Below are 22,968 nucleotides of genomic sequence, written 5' to 3'. Positions count from 1 at the left end.
TGCCAGATGTTCTAAAGCTCTCATAAAAATAATGTTTTTGGTGTCTTTACAAAATTTAATATAGTCTTGGCAGCACCTCACGTTGCTGGGCAACGTGTTAAATAAACTTGCAGTCTGGTCCTGTAGAGTATTATTAATTAAAGATCTCTCTAACTGAATGCTGTTACTAGATCTTAAGCATCTTTCGTGTTGAAATACATTAAGTTTCAGATAACTTGGCCAATATGGGTTGTGAAGGGCTTTGTGAGTTGCCTTAAGTAGGTTCCATTCGCGTTGTTCCTTTACGGGAAGCCATTTGAGTTTCGTAAGGATGTCTTCGGATGACACAAATCTACCAAGCACAAAACTAGCTGTAACCTTTTGTACTCTCTGGAGACGTTTGATTAAATAATCCGGGAGTGAGTGGTATATTATGTCATTATAATATAGCTTGCTTAGAACCAGTGCCTGTGCCAGATTCTTTTTGATATGGAAAGGCAGGATGTTCTTTAACTTCCTTAGGGTTGTTAGAGTAGCATAGCAGGACGCTGCTACTTGTCTGACATTTCCTTCCCAGTTCAGATGCTCATGGATGTGAGACCCCAATAATTTAGTGGTGGTCACTCGTTCCAAGGTGATGCTGTTGATTGTGATGTCGAACTTTTCAGTGTTTAAATGATGGACCTTTGATAACTGCGGAGTAGATAATAACATCAGCTTAGTCTTGGAAGGATTAATGACTAAGTTTGCTTCACGTGACCACACTTCCAATTTGCCTATGCTTGCAGAAAGTTCAGTTAGAGTTGATTGAAGATCTGCTGGTTTGCAGTGTGTGTACAATGTGGTATCATCAGCATATTAATGACATTTAACTCCGCGTACATATGACTGAAGGTCAGCCACGTAGAGATTGAAAATGAGTGGCCACATGATAGAACCTTGAGGTACGCCGAAACTCACCATACAAAGCACAAAGTGTTTCCTTCCTGTAAGATATTGGATCGTCCATTTAAGATATTCCTTGGAAAAGCCCAACAGGCTAAGCTTTTCAAGAACAGTTTTGTACTTGATGGTATCAAACGCCTTAGAGAAATCGGCTAGTACCATGAGGGTAACTTCTCCTCGCTTCATGGCGCGAATAATGTCATCTCTAATCCCTAATAGAACAGTAGTCGTTGAGTGTCCTTTCCTGAAGCCTGAGATATTCTCTTTTAACAGGAAGTGAGAATCAATGTAATCGATGACTTGGTGGTGTACGAGTCTTTCAAAAACTTTTGAAAGGACCGGAAGTATTGATATCGGTCTCACGTCTGATACACTGAAGGTAGGGCCACTGGTCTTAGGGATTGGGGTTATCCTCGCAACTTTCCAAGCGTCGGGAAATGTTGATGTGACAATACAGGAATTTATCACGTCTGTCAAAGGTGCTACAATCAGGTCGGCTACAGGCTTTAGGAGCTTAGCTGGTATTTGGTCAGGTCCTGTCGATGTATCGGAACGAATTGATTTGACTTCCTTGAGGACCTCTTCATATTTAACGTGGCGCAAAGTGAATGATCTTTCCCCCATCAGGCATGGCTGCAAGCTATCAACAAAGTTCAGTAGGTCTTCTTTTACGTCAACGTCTGCATTTCCGGTGGTGCGTTGGGCAACTTCGGCAAAATGCTTGTTAAGCTCATTGACATCCAGACGTAAAGGCTGTGGACATGGGTTCAAAATACGGTGTATAATACGCGAGACCTCTTTCGGTTTCGTTGATGATAATGCCGTATTGATGAACGATCGTTTCGCCTCTTTGATCGTTGTTTTCAGACGATTACGGACGTCGCGAAAAGCTTGCCAGGCATCGGGTGTTTTTAACGAGTGTGCCTTGTGTCTTAGTACATTTCTCTGATTTTGAAGACCTATAATTTCCTCATCATGTAACCAGGGAGCTGGTGGCCGTGTGACCTTTGTGCGTGTCAGTGGAGCGTGTCGCTCAATACAGTCAGAGATGAGTGTAGTAAACATCTCTAGCTTTTCTTCAGGATCATCTGTTGCCTGAATGACACTAAATGGAAGGGATGTAAAGTCGCGAACGAACTCTTCTTCCTTGAACCCACGCTCTTTTCGAATCCTTTTAAACCTTGGAACAAAGCGCTCAGCACGAATGTTGAGGCACGCGTAAGGTGCATCATGGTCGCTCACATTTGAGCAAGGAAGAACATCAACATGTGTAACACGCTTAGGATCATTTGAGATTATGTGATCAATCAAGGTCTCACTGTGAGGTGTAACTCTTGTTGGCTTTTGCACGTGCTGTGTTAGGTTAAATGTGTTCAATAAATCTGTATACTGTTTTGTCAACGGCGCATTTGGCTTCAGCACGTCAATATTTAAATCCCCAGTAACAAGCAATAAACCGTCCCACGAAGTTGCCAGATCCGCCAACATGCTCTCCATTTGGGACATCCACTGCGGTTGGGTATCTAGTATTCTTGTGGATCTGTATATGGTTCCCATTAATAAGTGACTATGTTTATTGCGTCCTTGAATTTCAAGCCACAAGTGTTCTAATTCAGGGTATCTGAATTCAGGGTGGCACATGTAAATCAATACGGATTTGCTCATAGAGCACTTTGATTTTTTGTTTCTGCGTGTTTAGAATCTCGACTACGTCACGATCAATAAACAGGCAAAAACGAACTCGGCCAATACCAGCCATCTTGACCTCACGCTGGGGCAATAACCTAAATTTCTCAGAATGTTTTGATATTAATGCATCAAGTAGCATAAACAAAAAGATACATGAATATTTTCTTACCAGTTGCAAGTTGCTAAGAAGCAGGGATATTTCAATGTGCAACCGAAGAGATGCAATAGCTGATGAGGAGGTAGATGGTGGAAATTTCCACATATGTTTAGTCAGCACGAGTGTAAAGTAAGTAATTTACTGTTCGTGAGCAAATATAGTGATAAACAATGTTAGAGATACTCGGAAATTTCCATGTATTCTTAGAAAGAGCTGATGTAATGTACTTTCACATTTCAAGACCAGAAGTTCGAAGAATTTGTTTTCTATTATGAACGGATACAAAGATACATGACCATTTTCACTTATTTTTATGTAACAAAGAGCTGATAGAAAGTAAGGAGGAATGGAGAGTTCCTTGAACCTTTATGCAGCACTGGAGTAATTATACGTACATAGGAATTTCCAAGTGTTTTTCTCAGTGGAGTGCAGATATACAGATACGTGGAAGTTTTCGTGTATTTTTAGGGAGCAGTGATGCAGCGCCGATAAAAGGAACACAGAAATTTCCCAATACCTTTTATTTTATGCAGCACAGACGCCCACAATGTCAATATCATGAAGTCACTATCAATATCGTTACTCCGGTAAAATATTTAATAGGTAAATAGCTACGAAAATTGTATCAAGCTATTTTCGTATTCTCATGCAGGCATGAAATTGAGCTAGCCTGCGGAAGAGATAACGAAAAAGACCGACTGGGACCGCAGTTTACCCACAAACAGTACAATTAAACAGCGCTATCACCTTCTAAGTGCAAAACAAGAAATAATGAAAATCAACCAACTCTATATTTCTTCATTATCAGTTACTAGATCAGTATAGATAGCCGCGTTCATTTACTGTAAAAAAACCGTCGCTACTCAGAATTTTTATTGAATCGCAGAATATTTAGTTTTAGTTTTAGTTAGTTTGCTTGTTTGTTTGTTTGTTTGTTTTGTTTGAAGACACCTAAGTTAATAGCATACAACATTTACAAGCCTCTACCGTCAGCTTTCAGCTTTATTTACTGGTAGTAAAGTAAACTAAAATTTATTTTTAGTATGATTTTGTAATGAAATAAATACGAGTACTGAAGGAAAATTTATACACGCGCACTCACGCAAGACAGAAACAAAATATTCCTTTCCTTTAAAGAATATTGAGTTATGTAATAAAATCTCTAGCAAATAGCCGGTATTGAACCGGGTACAGAATATTTAATTTACGTTTTTTGTTTGTTTGTTTTTTGAAGACACTTAAGTTAATAGCATACAACATTTACAAGCCTCTACTTTCAGCTCTCAGCTTTATTTACTGGTAGTAAAGTAAACTACAATTTATTTTTAGTACGATTTTGTAATGAAATAAATATCATTACTATGGGAAATATTTATAAGCACGCACTCACGCAAGACAAAAACAAAATATTCCTTTCCTTTAAAAAATATTGAGTTATGTAATAAACTTTAAACAAAAAATAGTTTTGAACCAACCGAGGCGTTGCTTCTGCCGCAGCGTATAAGAGCCTGGTGGCAGGCTATATTGAACAAGTGCATTATGTTTCATACATGCTGTTCTCGGAGGCTAAGGGGCAGGTACACGGATGACGATCCTGAAGAGGTCAAACGAGCGAAAGCAGTACGGACGAACGTTAAAGTGACTATCTGTCCTTGGTTCTCTCGGAAAGGATACCTGAGCGCAGTTGTCAATTATCTATTAAAGATTTACATTGCCTTAAGAAGAGTGATTTCCTTTTTGTTATCCACTGGAAAGCTACCTTTTCAACAAATTCATTTAAAGAGAGTTTTTTTTTTTCAAAAGAATTTTAAGCATAAAAATATAGTGTTGGACTGATGAGTAATCTGCGTGAAGTAATTCATCTGCGCGGGAGAGCGGAAACCAATTTGTCAGTTGACGTATATTTAGTTTTAGTTACTATTTTTATATTTTTTGGTTATGTATTGAGCGTGTTACTAAATTGCCCTGCTGCGGGTATATTACGTAATAAAACTTATCTGTCCACACTACGCCGGAAAAATTCGAAAACGCAGCTTTAATTTTTTGGCTAGGCCTACCGTCCACTAGTAATCCGTCACGAAAACGGGGCTTTTCAAAATCGCTGTTCAAACAGGAAGAATTTGGAAACGCCGGCTTTGCGTTTTAGTGTGGACGAAAAAAATGCATTTTGAAGACGGAACTTTTCGAAAATTATGACGCCAAGATGATAATTTGATTTCCCTGACCGAGTTTTACTCAAACACAAATGCAAAATGACTAGCGATATCTCAACTTTTTCCGGCTTGGTGTGGACGGAAAACAGTTGATGCGTTTTCAGAGTGAAAACGCCGTTTTTAAACTTCTCCGGTGTAATGTGGACGGAGCAATAAAGTCCGGTTTATTCCACGATTCCAATAAATCATGCTGTATGTATTTTCGAGATGATGTGTTGTACGTTAATCGTGTTGTGTTTCATTATCGTTATCGATGATATCGGATAGTGGGAAATCTAACCACGAGGGCTCAGAGGAGCACTCCCAGAAATATTGGGTGCGACTCAAAGTCGGTGTATGCGCCCTGACAAGCCGTTGCGGCACGTGCATGGTTGGAGTCATGTAGCTGTCTTGAAACATACCCAATTAATTCACGTGCACGATTGGCGTAAAAATTAATGATAAAGAAATAGCTTCTTGAAACAAGACCAGAGCGCAAAAACCATACCCTATTTCAGATTAAAATGGCTAAAACCTATACTCTATTCAGACCAATACAGCTCATAAACCATAGCCTTTGAAGCCATACATACCTATATAACCTATATATAAAGCGGTTTTCAATTGAGTGTCGAAACTAATCAGGCAATTAATTTGGTTTTGGTTCTGGTTTTAGTGCGGCTTGAGATTGGCTGAGTGGTCTAATTGGTAAGTTATTGGTTTGGCGTTCGTTTTACAACACTCAATAAAAAACCGTTTTATAAAAGTAACAACCATCCCGGTAGGAAACTATGTGGCTGAGAAAATAAATAAAACGCCACAATTCGTGAGGGACGTGCCACGAAACTAGAAACGCTATATCAGGATCGATTGCGGGATTCATGTTTATTAGAGTTCTTATCAATGCGGAAATAAGTTATATTGTCAGCTTGTGGCTGCCTTAAAAGTGAATGTTATTTTACTGACCTTAGTCATCGTCAGCGTTTGTTTTTCGTAACCAATCACGCGGTACAGAAGATTGTCATTCATCATTCTTCATGCTATGTTGAGCCTTATAAATCTCGTGCGTTACTCGTTTGGTGCAAACTGCACAAAATAACAGGGCTTGTCACTGACTGAGGTAAGTGAGTTTACGTGCATTTGAGTAACGAAATGAGTTTAAACGCTGGAATGACAAACTGCAGCAACAAGTAAACTCTTTCTGTGTAGACATTTCATGGACCAACTGGAAACTGAAAAGTTTTCAGTCCTCTATAGACACGAACACCTGGAAGTCAGTGCTAAATTCTATGTATTTATAGCGCGTGAACATCTTTTAAATGCATTTATCTTCTGAAACCATTTTCAGTGGACAGAAACTGAATTGAAAAGCTTGTAGAGACATGATGCAAATGTTTAGCTTATGAGCGAATACATCGTTTATGATTCTGCAGAAAGCTAAACGAAACGGTAGGATTATAAAATAACCCTTTTGTTTTACATAACAACGTCGGTGATACTAACGTTAAGGCGTAAAGGAAAGGTATCCCTTACAATATTTGATTGCTAAGGTTTATAGATATTACGCCAAACAATTTGTAAGTTGAACCTAAATTGCAACAATCTAAGTTGTGTATTTTTTGTATTAGGCTAATTATGTTAAGTTTTGAGGGTCGTAGTTTTATACAAACAATTATTTTTTTAGAGGGAAGGTTGGGATTAAGGAACTTCTTAGTAGAATTTTGCGGTAGATGGCAAACGTTAACGTTCTCATGTGTTATTGGTTTCTATGCAACCAATCAGAGCTATTGAAGAAAACATTATACGATATGACGTCTTGTTCAATCTTGCAAATCTAACTCAAGTGTTTTTACATTCTGTAAAACGCACACTAGGCTCGTCGAGTTTGTTACAATTTGCATTATTTGTCTAATGTAAGTTTGCTTCTAGGTCTCATAGGAAACGAAAGATTCCAGTCTCCAAGCTTATTATTATTTTCTTATTTTATTTTTTTTATTATTATTATTATTTTAAGTCGTAAACGTGGGGTGTGGTTGCCCAATCTCCCGAGCCAGGGGATGATTTCTCCATCAGACCTAACGTGCCGTAAGCTTGGAGTACTCCTAAATAAGGCAAGAGTCAAACATATTGTTTGAAAAGAGACTCTTGTATTCGTCTTGACAACGAGCTCGAACTCAGTGAAATTCAACACCCAAATCCTGTTTAAGTTTCACAGGAAGTTTTAACCATTAGGGTAGAAAACACAAGGTCGAATATATGATTGTTAGTTGACCAAAATATAGAAATAATTTGCTCGAATAAGGACAATATAAATTGCCCAATATCTACTGAGTGTGGTAAAATGGGGGTCGAGATCAGGTAAGTTCTAGTTAGCAATATCTTTCTTTTTTTCATGATATATACAGCTGAAAAGAATGATATTTTGAAACTTGATGTCCAAAGCTTCTTTTCTGTGGCAAGCAGCAAAAATAAAATCGCGTTCCACTGAAAACTAAATGCCAAAGGATCGAAAGAATTGGTTCTCGCGATTATGTAATAACGGGCGCAGAATAATATATAAAGCATAATTCATGATGAATTAAACTTTTATTTCTCATTTCACAACAAAATCTTCAGTTTGAAAAATCGTGTTCTCGGCTTCTAACGAAATCACGATTCATGAGAAAACAAATTAGCTGTTTCGCATTTCACGGGTAAAAAAATAAGCACGAGATGATTACGAACCTTCATTCTTGAGCAATGTTTATTACCATAGGAATTCTTAATCCACGGCCAACTCCAATTCTTAGATCTGGGAAACGACAGAGCCATAGCTTCTAAATACCCCACTGTGGTTCAATTTAACTCTAACTGAAAGCATGTACAAGGATCTGCTTTCTGACAAGCGTTGACTTCGTTCCTTGTGCAGTGCATTTTGTTGTTTCTAAACGTTAACGTTCGTTTCTTCACAGCAAGACACCTAGGATCACGCCGCAGAACATGAATTCCTTTTCCCTCGGTATTTTGATCGGCCTTCTTTCCTGTTTGACCGGCAACGTTTCAAGCCAGCTTCGGAAATGCTTGGGTAGCTCCAACTACTGTCCTGGGCAATATGGAGCCCTGAAGGCGGTCTGCAAAGCCGGATACTGTTTCTGTACTGGACAGGACTACGACTATAACACTTGCTTGCGTATGTTGTTTGGTGCAAAAATCTTGGTCAGATAAAAAGCATAAAAGATGGCCCTTTGGTGCGGGATTATATATAAGTTATTAACCAAGCGTGAGGTCAAGATGGCTAGAGATTGACCAAGTTCTTTTTTCCACTCATTTTTGCGTGTTTAATGGCCGAGACGGGGTCGAGGTCCAAAAACAGGAAGAAAAAAAACAAAAGAACGAGGCCAATATCCAGCCATCTTGACCGCACAGGCTTGGTCAATAAAGGATTTGTTATATGGGATAAAGAACAAGTTTTTCTTGCGGCACACAGCACGTAATCCCGAGCGGACAAGATATCGCCATTTTGCCCGCCCCGGTAGCCAATCACAGCGCAGGATTTGGTTTATCTTGCCCGCTCCGCAAGCTACTAGCTATATAATAATAGTTACTATCACCTGTAGAAGTGTGGAAAGCACATCGTTGAAATATTTTAGTTTTAATTGCAGTTACACTGTACTGTGAGCTGATCAAAGGCGATTATCTCGGACTTTGTTAAGAGAAGAAAAGTTTTACTGTAAATTTCTACCGCCTGCCGGTAAAATATGGAATCAAATGGAAACCACGTCATCATTATTGCGGCCTATGCGCGCATAAAAAGGGGCCTTGTCCCTGCATCGCGTTCCCTTGTGTGTGCCGACCCTAATTAAGACATGCCTTTTGATTTTCAGCTGATGCGTTTGGATGTCGAATCAAGACTAAATCTAATACAGCCCTTGGCAAGCCACGGTATAACAACCAGCAGCCCAGCGTTATCTACAGCTGCACGCCTGGCAGCAGCTCCACACAGTACGAAGTCCACGTAATGTCAGTGTACGAGGGGAATAGACACACACGCCCTCCATCCGCCGGTGATACTAATGTCAATATCGTAAGCGGCGGCCAGTCAGGCCGGCCTATTATACTCGTGTTTACCAGTTACGAACCTGTTAACTGGATTCTTAATTTACCAGCTGGCATTACCATCAGTAAAGTCATCTTGGTGAGTATACAAGACGAGAAACTTAAACCAACGAATCATTTCAGATACAATTTAAAGAAGAACAAATTAATTTCGGACAAGACTATTGCTGCATATTCTCAGAATTTGCAGCTGAATAATCAATAAGTATCGAGAAAAATAAAAGAAGTCATATTCTTTTAACATCTGAGTTTTTTGGTTCACTTCATCTCAACCATATCTTAACATGTTGCTGATTCCTTCTGAGTAGAGGAGCAGAGTTCTTCAGTCGTAAACCAGTTTGTTTTTGTTTTTTTATTTATTCCATTCTAAAATTACAACGATAGATATAAAGTAAACAAGTAGAAGAATAGAAATGGAAAAGGGCAAAAATATAGCAAGCTAATTAGATGCCCTTGTTTAGATGACAATAACAATTAGGATGAAAAAGTTAACTTAACATAGGAGAGGAAGAAGTATGAATTAATTAACACTGAGCAAAATAATACTGGTAGAGTACTTTTTTAAAACGTTTTCTAGTTGCCAAGTTACGTATAGATAAAGGAAGGTCATTCCAATAGTAACATCCAATAACAGTGGGGCAAAATTTCCTTATATTTATTCTGGCAAAACCGGGATTTAAGTGTTGTAAGGATGCACTTCGAGTAGCGTAGTTATGTTGCTCAAATACCAGAGATAAGGTGTGATTAGACGGTTTTTCATCAGTTAAGTGGTCATATAATTGCTGGCAGGTACATAATTTAACAATGTCAGGAAGCTTAATAAGACCAAGGTTTACATAATGGGGAGTAATATGATCACGAAGTGGCACATTGTTAATTATTCTAATAGCTTTGTTTTGTAGTCTCACCAATTGTGACGATGGAGCCTCGTAATTATTACCCCACAGTACGCAGCCATAAGTTAAACAGGGATATATAAGTGCATACTAAATACTTGTTAGGGATTGGGATGTCACATAGGGTTTTAGGTTTGCAATAACATTTACACTTTTGCTAATTTTATTACTTATATAATCGATATGGTCGTGCCAAGACAGTGAGCAATCAATAATGAGTCCTAAATAGTTAACACTGAAAGACTGTTCTAGGTACCGGTCTGCTAGTTTAAGAGGGATATGTAAATTATAATTTCTTTTTTGTCGTGGTTGAAAAACCAGATATTTTGTCTTACTTAAATTCAAGGTCAATCTGTTTGAGCATAACCATTCATAAATAGCAGGCAATTCAGAGTTTATTCTCTGTAAAAGTACGTCTAAATCTTTACCAGTCGCAGTTAAAGAAGTGTCATCAGCAAATAGTCTTACGGAAAAGTAGTTGGTTGATTTAACAATATCATTAATATAAATTAGAAAAGAAAAGGACCTAAAATCGACCCTTGGGTACACCTGAGCTTATTAAAAGAGAACGTAAACGAAGAGTATGTGTAACGTGAATCAAAGAGTCGTAAACCAGTGTGATGTTAAAACATGTCTAGCAGTGGGAACGTGTAAAGTGTTCATGATCATTAGAATATTTGAAATATCACGTTTCAACCAGAAGATATACAATGTATAATACTGAGGAAACAAAAATTATATCAATAAAGTACTAGGTACTCGACCACTGCACGGTCAACAAGGCAATAAGCCTTTCTAAAGACCGACTGAATATAAAAAATATGATTAGTTTTCAGTGAAGTTTCTGTCAGTGCTAAATACTAAAACCACAAAATCATCAGTATTACGAATTACAGCTCTTCAAAATCTTGTCAAAGAGTTGTATTTTACTTCGTTGAACATCCGGCGTTCTTTAAACTGATGACGACACGTCTTTAGTTAATGTTATCTATAATACATGAGTCGGTGGCACAACTGTTACAAGGCGGATGTCCTGTCCTCACTGTCTCACTGTAGCTCTTCCATATTTGTGTCTTAATTTTTTAGGTTGCTTATTACATAAGTGAAAGTTCTGTTAGTGGAGATGTGAATCAAGTGCAAGTGGTTGAAAAACAAGGCACCCGTAATTCACAGTGGAGTAGGGGATATGGTACAGATACAGGCGGGGGAGATACAGTGGGACTCCTGAGGTTGGTGAACAGGAAATCACTTAATTTTCGTTGAAGTTATTGAGCGCAAATGTGCATTAATCTGTACTTTTCCTTCCTTTGCAGACAAATACACAACACTTATGGTGTAGTGACGTCATTTACTGGCACTTACAAAGCAGATCAATGGTCACTGACGTTATCTTCTTCCCAAGGTACAAGCTTTCTATTTATGGCCGACTGTTATAGTATAGATATAAAGTAATAAAACAAAAGTTGAATGATTTAAAAAGAACCGTAGCCCGCCGGAAAAAGTTTTAAAATTTGAAAGAAAGATTTTGCAGCTTTGTAATCCAACAAATACTTTTTCTCACACGCGACTGGTCTGAATGCGACACATGACAGAATATGTCCACCTCTAAAACTGAGAAATTTCCAAGTGGTATTCTTCAATTTTAAAAACTCTTTGTGTTAAGAAAAATATTTGAAGCATAATAAACACAAAAGCCCGCATTTGACTATAAAAATATGCTCGGATATATGTCCTGTTATCTGTTCCTCGATGCTCACTTATAGGTTCTCGGACAAGAAACTTTTCGCGACAAATTAATATCCTGGCTTATTTTGGCGTCGAATGAAAGCTATTGTTATGTGTGCTTTGACCTGAAAACTGTTTCACCTCCAGACTGCAACACCAGTGACAACAATTCTTAGTCACTACCCTCAAGTCGAAGTATGAGGATAGTTTTTAGCATGTATTTTTTTGCCGTGAGTTTTATAATCATGTGTAGTTTGCTAAAGTTCTCTCTGTGTTTTTTCTTTTAATTCAAGGGCTTGGATTCACAACCACCGTAGTCACTACCACAGCTACTACAACCCCACCTCCACCAATACCTACAACCACACCCAAACCAATTATTTCCCAACAGAAATGCATTGGTAGCATTAATTATTGTCCTGGGAAATATGGAGCCCTGAAGGCCGTCTGCAAAAGCGGATACTGCTTTTGTACTGGACAGGACTACGACTATACCACTTGCTTGCGTAAGTTGTTTTACTCTCACAACAAATCAGGGGCTCAGATGTCAAAGGCTAAAAATAAGACACAATCAGTTATTATCATCATCCAAAATGACGAGAAAAAATTTTCGCCATGTGGTCTTTATAGTTTAGATAAAAGTAAAGATGGAGTTCTGACTGAAACAGAGCATCAGCTGTTAACTTTAATTTGACAAGCTAACACTGTACATAGTTTTCACTACAGTCGCCATTATTGCCAGAGAGAAGTGTGTTTTTTTATAAGTTCTGTTCGCAATCTAATCCCTCCTAGAGCTTTCTAAGGATAGGCACTGCGAAAGTGATTACAACCCAGCAATCCAATATGAAAGGCATAAGATGCGCCGCCTGAACAAAGAGAAATTGATGAAATACACTAACCTTTACCGAAAGACCGATATTGTTTCTGTAACGAACAGGATTAAAACTGTAACACTACCTTTTGTAAGTTCGTTTGTGCAAAAATTTTTGCCAGAGAAAAGAGTGGCTCTTTGATGAGGCAAATTATCACACTTTTCCGCTAGAACAGAAAAGCACATCGTTGAAAATTAATCAATTAGTTCATTTTACCCTGGCTGACTAAAATTTTTTTGGGGAAAAATAAGCCCCAGTTTTCAGGCTTTGGAATCAGAAATCTCCTCTGATTAAACATTTATGTAAAATATAGCAAAAAATGTACAAGACAAGTTTCGAGCTCTTTTTGAGGTAGGAAAAATTCATATTTTCTTAGTTTGCAAAAAACTGATTTTTTTTTTTTTAAGATTTTATGCTATTTTGCATAGATGTTTAATCAGAACAAATTTCCAGTTCTTGAAATTTTGAGGTAGTGTCTTGAATTCTTGTCCCAACATGATTTTGTTTTTGTCAAAGGTATGATCTCTTAACAACAATTTTTTTCAAAATAAACATTCGAAGATAGAATACTACAGGTCGTTCGAAGGTAAAGAAAGTTTTATCTGATGAATAGAGCACGCAATTTTATCTAAACGTCGACGACGCAAAAACACGTAAAGAGTGAGTAAATCACTGTGAACTGCAAGCACTCCGGCATTAATTAATACGCATAAACTCAAACACCAATGCCCCATTCCCACCCTCGCCGGGACTTCTTTTGCTGATGCATTAAAATTTCCTTTCTCAATTTTAGCTGATGCATTTGGATGTCGAATCGAGGTTTCTTCTAATACAGCTCTTGGTAAACCACAGTATAACAATCAACCGCCCCGGCAAATCTACAGCTGTACGCCTGGCAGCAGCTCCACACAGTACGATGTGCACGTACTGGCTGTGTACCAGGTTATTAACACACGTCCCCCATCAGCCGGTGATGCTGCGGTCAACATTGTCAGCGGCGGCCAGTCAGGCCGACCTATTGTACTCGTGTTTGTCAGCTACGAACCTGTTAACTGGATTCTCAGTATTTCAGCTGGCATTACCATCAGTAGAGTCATCTTGGTGAGTACAGTATACAGCGGGAACTAAAACTAACGAATCATTGGCGATGTGATAAATTAGAGACTTAAGACAGCAAGCAGTTATGACAGTTGCAAAGAATACGAGATAATATTTTTCAACAAACTAACCGGGTTTGTAGTCTCTGTGGTACACTTTCAGAATTTGCAGCTGAATCATCAATCAAATTCGAGAAAATAAAAGAAGTCATACCTTTAGGTGTCCCCAGTTAGTATACATTGTATGCTAGCGACTTTGACACGTTAATAAAGTTCTTATCTTTTATCTTGCCTTTTATAACTGACTGGAAGAAAAGAATTGTTTAGAGGAAGTTGTTAGACTATAATTTTATAAAATAACTGAGATACCACGCGCGCTCTTCATTGGGCGATAGCTGTGTTTAGGCGAGAGTATGTAAACACGGTTGTGAAGTTTCTGATTCGCGCGTTTCTTTGAGAAATATTTTATAAAAGCAGTAGAGCACTTTTTCTTCGTGTTCACATAGCCTCATCTAATTATAGACACTTGGTGGGGTTGCGAGAACTCTTAAACGTTATGCAGACCTTCAACTGCATACGTGCGGAACTATACTTCATCAAAAATTGGAGGCCTATTACCCTTTTGAACACTGATTACAAAATCGCAGCAAAATCTATTGCAAACCGAATTAAATTAGTACTTCCAAACCTTATCAATCACGATCAAACAGGATTTTTGAAGGGCAGATTTATAGGCGAAAATATCAGACTCATTGACTCTATTATCCAATATGCCACAGAAAAGAATATCCCGGACCTGTTACTTTTTATTGACTTTGAAAAGGCATTTGATTCTCTCGAATGGTCCTTCATACATGGAACATTAAGATCCTACGGTTTTGGTACTTCGCTAATTAACTGGGTGAAAACCCTGTATAGTCATACTGAAAGCTGTATTCTGAATAATGGATGGGCAAGTAATTTTTTTGAAATTCAAAGAGGTGTTAGGCAAGGCTGCCCGCTCTCACCTTATTTATTTATCCTATCGGCAGAGGTGCTGGCCACGGCAATTAGGAAAAATACTAATATAAAGGGAATCACTGTAAATAATGTGGAAATTAAGTTAAGTCAGTATGCCGATGACACAACACTTATATTAGACGGGTCACGTGAATCTCTCCTTTCATCCCTTGTAATGCTTGACGATTTCAGCAAAGTCTCTGGCCTCAGACTCAATGATAAGAAAACGGAAGCTCTATGGATTGGCGCAAGTATTGGAAGTGATAAAATTCTGTTATCAGGAAAAGAGCTTAAATGGCCAAAAGACAAAGTAAAATCCCTAGGTCTATGGATTTCAACAGATCCCGAACTATCTGCCTCTTTAAACTACAATGAGAAACTTGAAAAAGTGAAAGAAATCCTGAGATGCTGGAAATACCGCCGACTCACATTGTTAGGGAAAATCACTGTTATCAAATCACTAGTGGTCTCCCAATTGGTTTATCTACTCTCGCCTCTTCGCTCAAACTACAGGGTTTTAAAAGAAATAAATGATTTACTCTACACTTTTCTATGGAATGGTAAAGGCGACAAGATAAAACGGAAGGTAATGATCAATGATTTCGGTGGTGGTGGCCTAAAAATGATTGATATTAGTTCCTTCAATAAATCTCTCAAAACCACATGGATTAAAAAATATTTAGATAACAACAATAAGGGAAAATGGAAAATCTTTTTTGATATAACCCTAAAAAAATATGGCTGTCAAAACTTTTTTTCCTACAACCTCAACGTTAGAGACACCTTATCGACAATAACAACTTCGGATGCCTTTTTAAAAGAACTATTAGGAATCTGGGCGGAAGTTAACTTTGAACCTGAAATAACATCGAAAGATCACTTTCTGGATCAACAACTTTGGCATAACTCCCTAATAAAGATAGCCAACAAAACAGTTTTTTTTAAAAATTGGTTCACCAAGGGAATAACTCGGGTGAAACATCTTTTAGGACCGGACAACAATTTTCTCTCGTTAAATGATTTCCGCTGTAAGTATGAAATAGACCCTCGCCCTCTCAGCTTCTACGGATTAATATCGGCTGTAAAGTCTCTTCGGACTGATTCTAATTTTCAAGATTTACAGAACACCGACCACGAATATGAGCCACTTACAACAAGAATTTTGCAGGTCAAAAAAGCAACTACAATAATATATAAAAAACTGATTAGTAACAAGAGTTTAACCCCAGAGTCAAGTCAAAAGAAGTGGCTAGAGGATTGTGGCCTACCAATAAATGACAACATAAATTGGAATGCTGCCTATCTTTTAGCTAAAAAATGCACAAAGAGCACTAAGCTGATAGAGTTTCAGTTTAAATTCTTACATAGACGTGTACCAACCAATAACTTTTTATTTAGAATAGGTCTACAGGGCGATGAAAAGTGCAGTTTTTGTCACACCTCCTCTGAGTCAATAATTCATCTTTTTTGGTCATGCCGTCAAACATCTTACTTTTGGAATAAACTTACTGAATGGCTGAAAAACTTAAATTTACTTCCTAGAGATTATGCTTTGACAAATATTACTGCTTTGGGTCTGGGGCCAGATATCTCTCAATTTGCGCTTCTTATAAATTACTGCTTTCTCTTAGCACGATATCACATATGGCTCGCTAAAACAAAAAATGATCATCCAAATCTTACGCTTTTCATATGCACACTAAAATTACAATGTGAGATAGAAACAAAAAGTGGGGACACGAAGAAATGGAAACCTCTTACAGGATACATGAGGATTTAATTAATATTTTAGATTATATTTTCTGTAGGGTTATCTATCTCCTACCCATTAATCTATTTCTAATCTCCTGTCAGATGCATAACTCATTTTACTTTTAATGTACCACATGCCTTTGGTCTGTTTTTTTATGTTTCTGTACTACAACCTCAAGCTGTAATGATAACTAGCTATTTTTCTTCTCAGTTTTTTTTTTTTTTTTTTTTTTCTTTGCCCCTTGTCGTCACTGTATTTCTTAATTGTGTAAGTCGTGTAACTGTATTTGTTAGTAATGTAAGTCGTTTAGTTATTGTAATTTAAATAGTGTAAATAATTAGAGCAGTATAATGTAAATAGAGTTAGTGTTGTAATTAAAAAAAAAAAAAAAAAAAAAAAAAAAAAAACTGCATACGTGTAAGGTTTGAGTAACTGTCTCGAATTCTTCGAACTCCCCTCGTGTTTAGATGAGGCCATGAAGACAAAAGAAAAGTGCTTTATTGCTTTTATAAAATATTTCTCAAAACTACGCGCGAATCAGAAACTTCACAACCGTATTTACATATTCTCATCAAAACACATCTATCGACTAATGAGAGCGCGCTTAGTATCTCAGTTATGTTATAAATTCTAGTCTAAAAACTTCGTCTAAACAATTCTTTTCTTCCAGTCACTGAAGCAGTGGGAACGTGTGCGTGGAGCGTTCATGATTGCAGATCATTAGTAGATATTTTATAATGAGAAGTTTCATCCAGTTGATATATTATACTGAGGAAACAAAACTAATATCGCGCATCAGGTACCAGACCAAGTTCAGGAATATACTAGAATTAAGTAAATTTTCAATAGACTTTTAATCCATAATAAAACCACGGAATCATCTTAGTCAGGTCTAAATAAAGAATTTTGTCCAATTCTTAGGTTGCTTATTACATAGATGAAAGTTCTGTTAGCGGAGATGTGAACCAAGTGCAAGTAATTGAAAAACAAGGAACCCGTTCCTCGCAGTGGAGCATGGGATATGGTTCAGATACAGGCGGAGGTGATACAGTAGGACTTCTGAGGTAAGTGAACAGAAAAGTGTAGGTCATAAAATTATATAGTTATTGAGTACATATTTACATGTGTATGCTTATCTACATTTTTCCTTCTTTTTCAGAGAAGTGCACAACAGGTTTGGTGTAGTGACATCATTCACCGGCACTTACAAAGCAGATAAATGGTCACTGACGTTATCTTCACAAGGTACGCGAATTCTTTTGTTATTGCCGACCTGAAATTTCATAGTATGGACATAGATAGTTAATAGAGGGGAATGGCTATCAGACCTGACCGAGTTCTTTGTTGTATGTCTTTTTGGCATTAACTGTCCACAAAGCGCAATAATCATTTGCTACTGACTCAGAAATAAACATGATATAAACGTTTTTATTACGTAATTCATGCGAAGTCCATGAGCGCAAAACAAAAGATTGTGCATGGTCGTGGACCTTCCGACATAAATCCTGGCATCTTTGTTTGCACATTTTGATGTTTGCCGGATTCATGACCAGTCTCCTCAATCAACAATGGTATGGATCAATTAAAATAAATAAATAAATGAATAAAAAATTAAGAACCGTACGTAGCCTGTAGAGAAAATGTTTGGAAGCGTTCTCTAGCTATGTACTTTGACTAGACAAGTTCACCTCAAGGCGGTGACACTCATAACATGATTAAAAATTATTGGCCGCTACCTTCGATTTTAGGATGTATTGTATCGCCCTTAGTTGTATAATGTCATTATTTAACATGTATAAGTTGACAGGTTCTTTTATTTTGACTTCAAGGACTTGGATTCACCACCACCGTAGTCACTACCCCAGCTACTACCACCCCACCTCCACCAATACCCACCACCACACCCAAACCAACTTTTCAACGACAGAAATGTTACTCCGGATCCAACTCTTGTCCTGGAAGTTCTAAAATGAAGTCTGTCTGTAAAGACGGATACTGCGCGTGCACTGGACAAGATTACGACTACCATACTTGCTTACGTAAGTTGTTTTTAATAATGGCCACGACAAATCAGGTGCTGCTTGTAATGTATGCGATTCGGTTCCCGCCTTCAATAATTATGTGCGCCTCGTTTTGGTGTGTGTTTACAGGACCGCCATTTTTGAATGTTGTAGTTTTTGAGATATGTTACAGAAAAGTAAAGGTTTAATTGCAAGAATACTTTACACTGCTCAGAGGCAACATAACGTGCATCAGTCAATAAGACATTTTCATGTACTGTCATCCAAACACTAGTGGAAATGACATGAAAAGTAGCAATTGAGTTCCAATTTAAAAACAACATTGATCGACTATCAATTCTGGCAAGGTCATCGAATTGCGGTTACGTTTTGAAACAGATGAAGTGGGTTATTTGGGATGTTGCAAGGAAACAAGGGTTTCTTATGCATATGAGTGCTGGTTTGGGATCTGGCACTTTTCCGAGAGCTTTTTAAGGTCAGGCTCTCGGCAAACTTACTAAACTGAGCAACCCAAGTTAAAAAGCATGTTATATACATCTCCTGAAAATAGAGTTTAATTAATGAAAAATGTAAGAGTATAAAAGCTAACAAGTAACGCGTAATTTTTGTTAAATCACGTAAAAAGTGAAGTTAAGTTCATTACTTGCATATAATTTCGGACGTTGAATTTTCGGACACTCTTATTATCATTTCGCACAAATTTCAGACAAGAGTTTCCGAATTTTTGCTAAAACATAATTAACGCAAATTTACGCCCACAAAACACGTTTTAGACTGAACCAACATCTGTGAAAATTAAAGTTTTACTGCGTCCTCAAGGTTTTACACACGCATCGACGAGAACTTAAAAAAATTCTGTCAAGCCGTTGCGCATCTCAAGCAGTGTCTTAATTAACTAGGGTTTTCTCAAAAAAGGAAACTAGCGGCTTTGGAGCTATTTCAAAGTTTTATACTGTACTGTAAATATTTCGGCACTTAAAAATTTCGGTCATTTTCATTTCCGGACACTTTTGTCTGAAATTAAAATCGTCCGAAATTTTTTGCAAGTACTGTACCACTGTCCCCCTTTTTAGGCTTTCATACGTGTTTCCTTGATATATATATATTCTTGATGCATCAATATAGCAACTTTCTTATTTTCAGCTGATGCATATGAATGCAGAATCGTTGCGAATAATGCTAAACCTCTCGCCAAAGCACAGTACAACAAGCAGCGTCCCCAGACAACCTACAGCTGTAAGCCTAAGTTCTGCTCCCCAGAGTACGAAGTCCATGTACTGTCTTTGTACGAAGTTATAAACACAAGTCCTCCATCCGCTGGTAACGCTACCGTCAAAATTGTCATCCGTGCAAGCCTAAACAGACCTATTATACTAGTGCTTGGAAGTTATGAGCCTGTTAACTGGATTCTTAATTTACCACCTGGCATCGTCATCCGTAAAGTCATATTGGTGAGTACCAAGAGATCTCTTGTGAGTACGCAATAGACAAAACGTGTCAAGGAAATCATGTAAGCTTATTCCATGACATTCCAGACCTGTCGACAGGTTCGAGCATTTTCTTCAAATACGGACGTGGTGTAACATGTTGCTGCAGGCTGTTAACCTTCCAATGATTGACTATGTAGTACATGGAGTATGTCCGTTCAGTTATGTAGATAAATTTGTCACCCTTACTTCATAAGGACTTTTTCTCAGACTGAGTTGTATCGGCTAAACCAGCGTACGGTTAGGAACAGACAGATAACGTTCGCTCACATAAGTTACGGATAACTTTCTTTAAAACACAAAACCATTCTTACTGTTTCAGTGCATGCAGTTTTGAATGCCATTTAATTAGTGGGAATGTTTAACAATTATCTTGCCCGCGAGTCGCCAGAAATATCACCGAATATTTAGTCTACCAAGCCGTAGGCCCACTGGAATAAAATCAGAAGATATTCTTCAGGATTGCAAAGATAATTACTTTTGATAATTATTCAACAACGTAAAGAACATTTACAACGGAATATTTGAACAGTGGATATGCGGCCGAAGCCTTGCAAGACGTCGAAAGGGAGGTTAAAAAGCCCCATGAATACGGCCGACCCGTCACTGATGTGCCCAGATGTTTGTGGCCTGTTTGTGGACGGGACGGCTATCCATTGTATTTGGTGATCCATCCATCCTTAGAACGGAGGTTGCACCAAATTCAGAATGTCATTTACATTTTCCACCGGCATTGTAGATTAAATCTAACAAATTCTTCTTCAATCTTCCAAATGAAATTTGTCTTTTGTAGGTTTCTTATTACGTGGATCAAAGTTCCGTGAGTGGAGATCCGATGAGGCAAGTAAAATCAGTTGAAAGACACAGTTGGCAGTGGGGTATGGGATACGGCACTGATTCTGGTGGAGGAGATACAGTAGCACTTTTGAAGTAAGTTTGGTTAAGTGTCCGTATCTAATCAATTCTCTCCTCCTGAGAGGTTCCAAGCGTTCGTTGTAGAAAGCCGCTGTGGGTGGTGAGTGCAGGTGCCAAGTCGATTCGTTCAGCGATTTTTCCCCACTCAAAAAAAAAAACACCTTTGAGCCTCCGCAGAGGAAAGAGTCCAATCAACTATTCGAGCTTAAAGTTTTCATCTTGAAACCCGAAGGGTCAGGGATTCAAGTACCCTTTTGGCCATGAAGCTAGAGTCGTTTCACAGAACATTGACTCGAGTTCAACTCCACTATTACTAAATAGCCAAATGGTACTGCTATTAATCTTGTTACGTTTATGCTTTTGTTTGCCAATTCTTCCCTGGAAAATTATTTGTGCACAATATTGCATGAAACAGACGTTATTATAGAAACTCTTGTACACGTCTGAGGTGACATGAAATTAATTTGTTTCTTTGTGTTTGTAGGCAACTGCACAACAGTTATGGTGTAGTGACGTCATTTACAGGCACTTATAAGGCAGACGAATGGTGGCTGCCGTTGCAGGGATATGCATCTCATGCAGTTCCTTCTAATGACTGACACGTCCCCAATCGGCCTCCTTCCCGACATCACGGCAGCCATATTTGTGTACCAAAACAATGAAACGGCGGCCATGTTAGTGTACTAAACCAATCCTGTGGGAGTTAAACTCTTTTTTTATGTAAACACTTTTTTTCGTTCTAATAAATTTGCATGGCTGCTCGCCACGTGAGTGAAAACGCCCTAGATTAAGTTAAAGCCGTATTTTCTCACACGAGACTGCTAGGAACGAGTCAGTTTTTGCGTCACGTGTCCCTCGCATGCATGAAATTGAAAGACACCTGCAGAAGCACCCAAAGTTTGACGAAATTGTCATTATTTAATTGAGAATAACGAGTACATCCCGTCAAGTGCAAAGTCTGGAGAGCGACAAGGATTAAGGATTAATAATTTTACATGAAGTATCATTTCGTCGAGGCTCTTTAGACGCCAAGGTTAGTTTAGAAAGGATAACTTCTTTAGGCTTTTCATCTAGTTTCTCGATTTTCAGTTTAATTCAACTAGATTTAAATTAATGGTTATTAATTTCATCTCGTCAAGTGCAAAGTCTGGAGAGCTTTTATAAAGCGACAAGGATTAAGCGATAATGTTACATGAAGTATCATTTCGTCGAGGTAGTCCAAGCTTCTTTTTACAAGCCAAGGTTAGTTTAGAAAGGATAGCTTCTTAAGGCTTTTCATCTAGTTTCTCAATTTTTGTAATTAAACTTGCTGTAAATTACAGGTAATTATACTTTATGAATAAGAATTGTCAAGCTTGGTTTGAAAACCAATAAAAACTCTTTTAAAAAATCTATTTTCTCAAAAAGAACGGCGAGAATCGCCATCCTTCCAAATTTCCTTTGTAATTTCTTTTCGTTTTTCTCGTATCAACTTGTCTCCCATTGAATAACCCCACAAAATTATCCCCAAGTTGGCAACAAAAACTCTATCGATCTTTTGCATGCTGTGAACAGTAACATCCGCGCTAAATTAAGAATATATTTATTTATACATCTACCAGTGTGCAAAAGTTAATTTCAATAGACCATTTCTAAGTTACCTATAGCCTCTGTCTCAAAACGAGTCTTGATGTAAAACCTGTCGTATGAAAATGAGTTTGATTTGCATGAAAATGAACCTGTAGCTGGAGCTAATTTCCATATGAATGGTTTAGAACGAAGACTCATTTTGACACCGGCGTCGACAAAAGCTGGATCGGACCGGACCGGACTGGATCACGGACCGGATCGCGGATTGGATCACGGATCGGATCACGGATCGGACCACGGATCGGATCACAGAAAAAAAAAAAAAAAAGTTTTAAAGAAAAAAAACAATCAAATCGTTTATAAGATCATAACAAATAAAAAATAAAAGTAGAAAACTAAAATATGTTAAATAAAAATAAGAATCCCGAATTTGACGCAATGACATGTTAATTACAGAGAATGACAAAAGGTCATTTAAAAAGCCACATAAGCGCCTAATTTAGGACAAATTTAAATTGTAATGAACAGGCAGCTGTAGTTATATTTGAACGTTAGTTGGCTCGAAGCTTGGGTGAAC

At 37.9% G+C, this 22,968-nt stretch overlaps 1 protein-coding gene across 1 annotated transcript; it reads left to right on the top strand.

The window, feature by feature from the left end:
* The first annotated feature begins 5,831 nt into the window (after positions 1 to 5,831).
* Positions 5,832 to 22,070, top strand: LOC110066083 (uncharacterized). Its single transcript, XM_020773283.2, has 13 exons — positions 5,832 to 6,082; positions 7,914 to 8,131; positions 8,826 to 9,136; positions 11,040 to 11,182; positions 11,267 to 11,355; positions 11,972 to 12,184; positions 13,344 to 13,651; positions 17,321 to 17,463; positions 17,559 to 17,644; positions 18,229 to 18,438; positions 19,564 to 19,871; positions 20,701 to 20,837; positions 21,307 to 22,070. The coding sequence occupies exons 2-13, from the start codon at positions 7,942 to 7,944 to the stop codon at positions 21,419 to 21,421; spliced, it is 2,253 nt and encodes a 750-aa protein (XP_020628942.2). The 5' UTR covers positions 5,832 to 6,082; positions 7,914 to 7,941; the 3' UTR covers positions 21,422 to 22,070.
* Positions 22,071 to 22,968: the final 898 nt, after the last annotated feature.

The sequence above is a fragment of the Orbicella faveolata genome, unplaced genomic scaffold (assembly GCF_042242905.1).
Source record: "Orbicella faveolata isolate gen_17 unplaced genomic scaffold, um_ofav_v1 contig_34, whole genome shotgun sequence".
Lineage (NCBI taxonomy): Eukaryota > Metazoa > Cnidaria > Anthozoa > Scleractinia > Merulinidae > Orbicella > Orbicella faveolata.
Note: the sequence above shows the minus strand (reverse complement) of the source record. Positions and strands in the feature narration are given on the sequence as shown.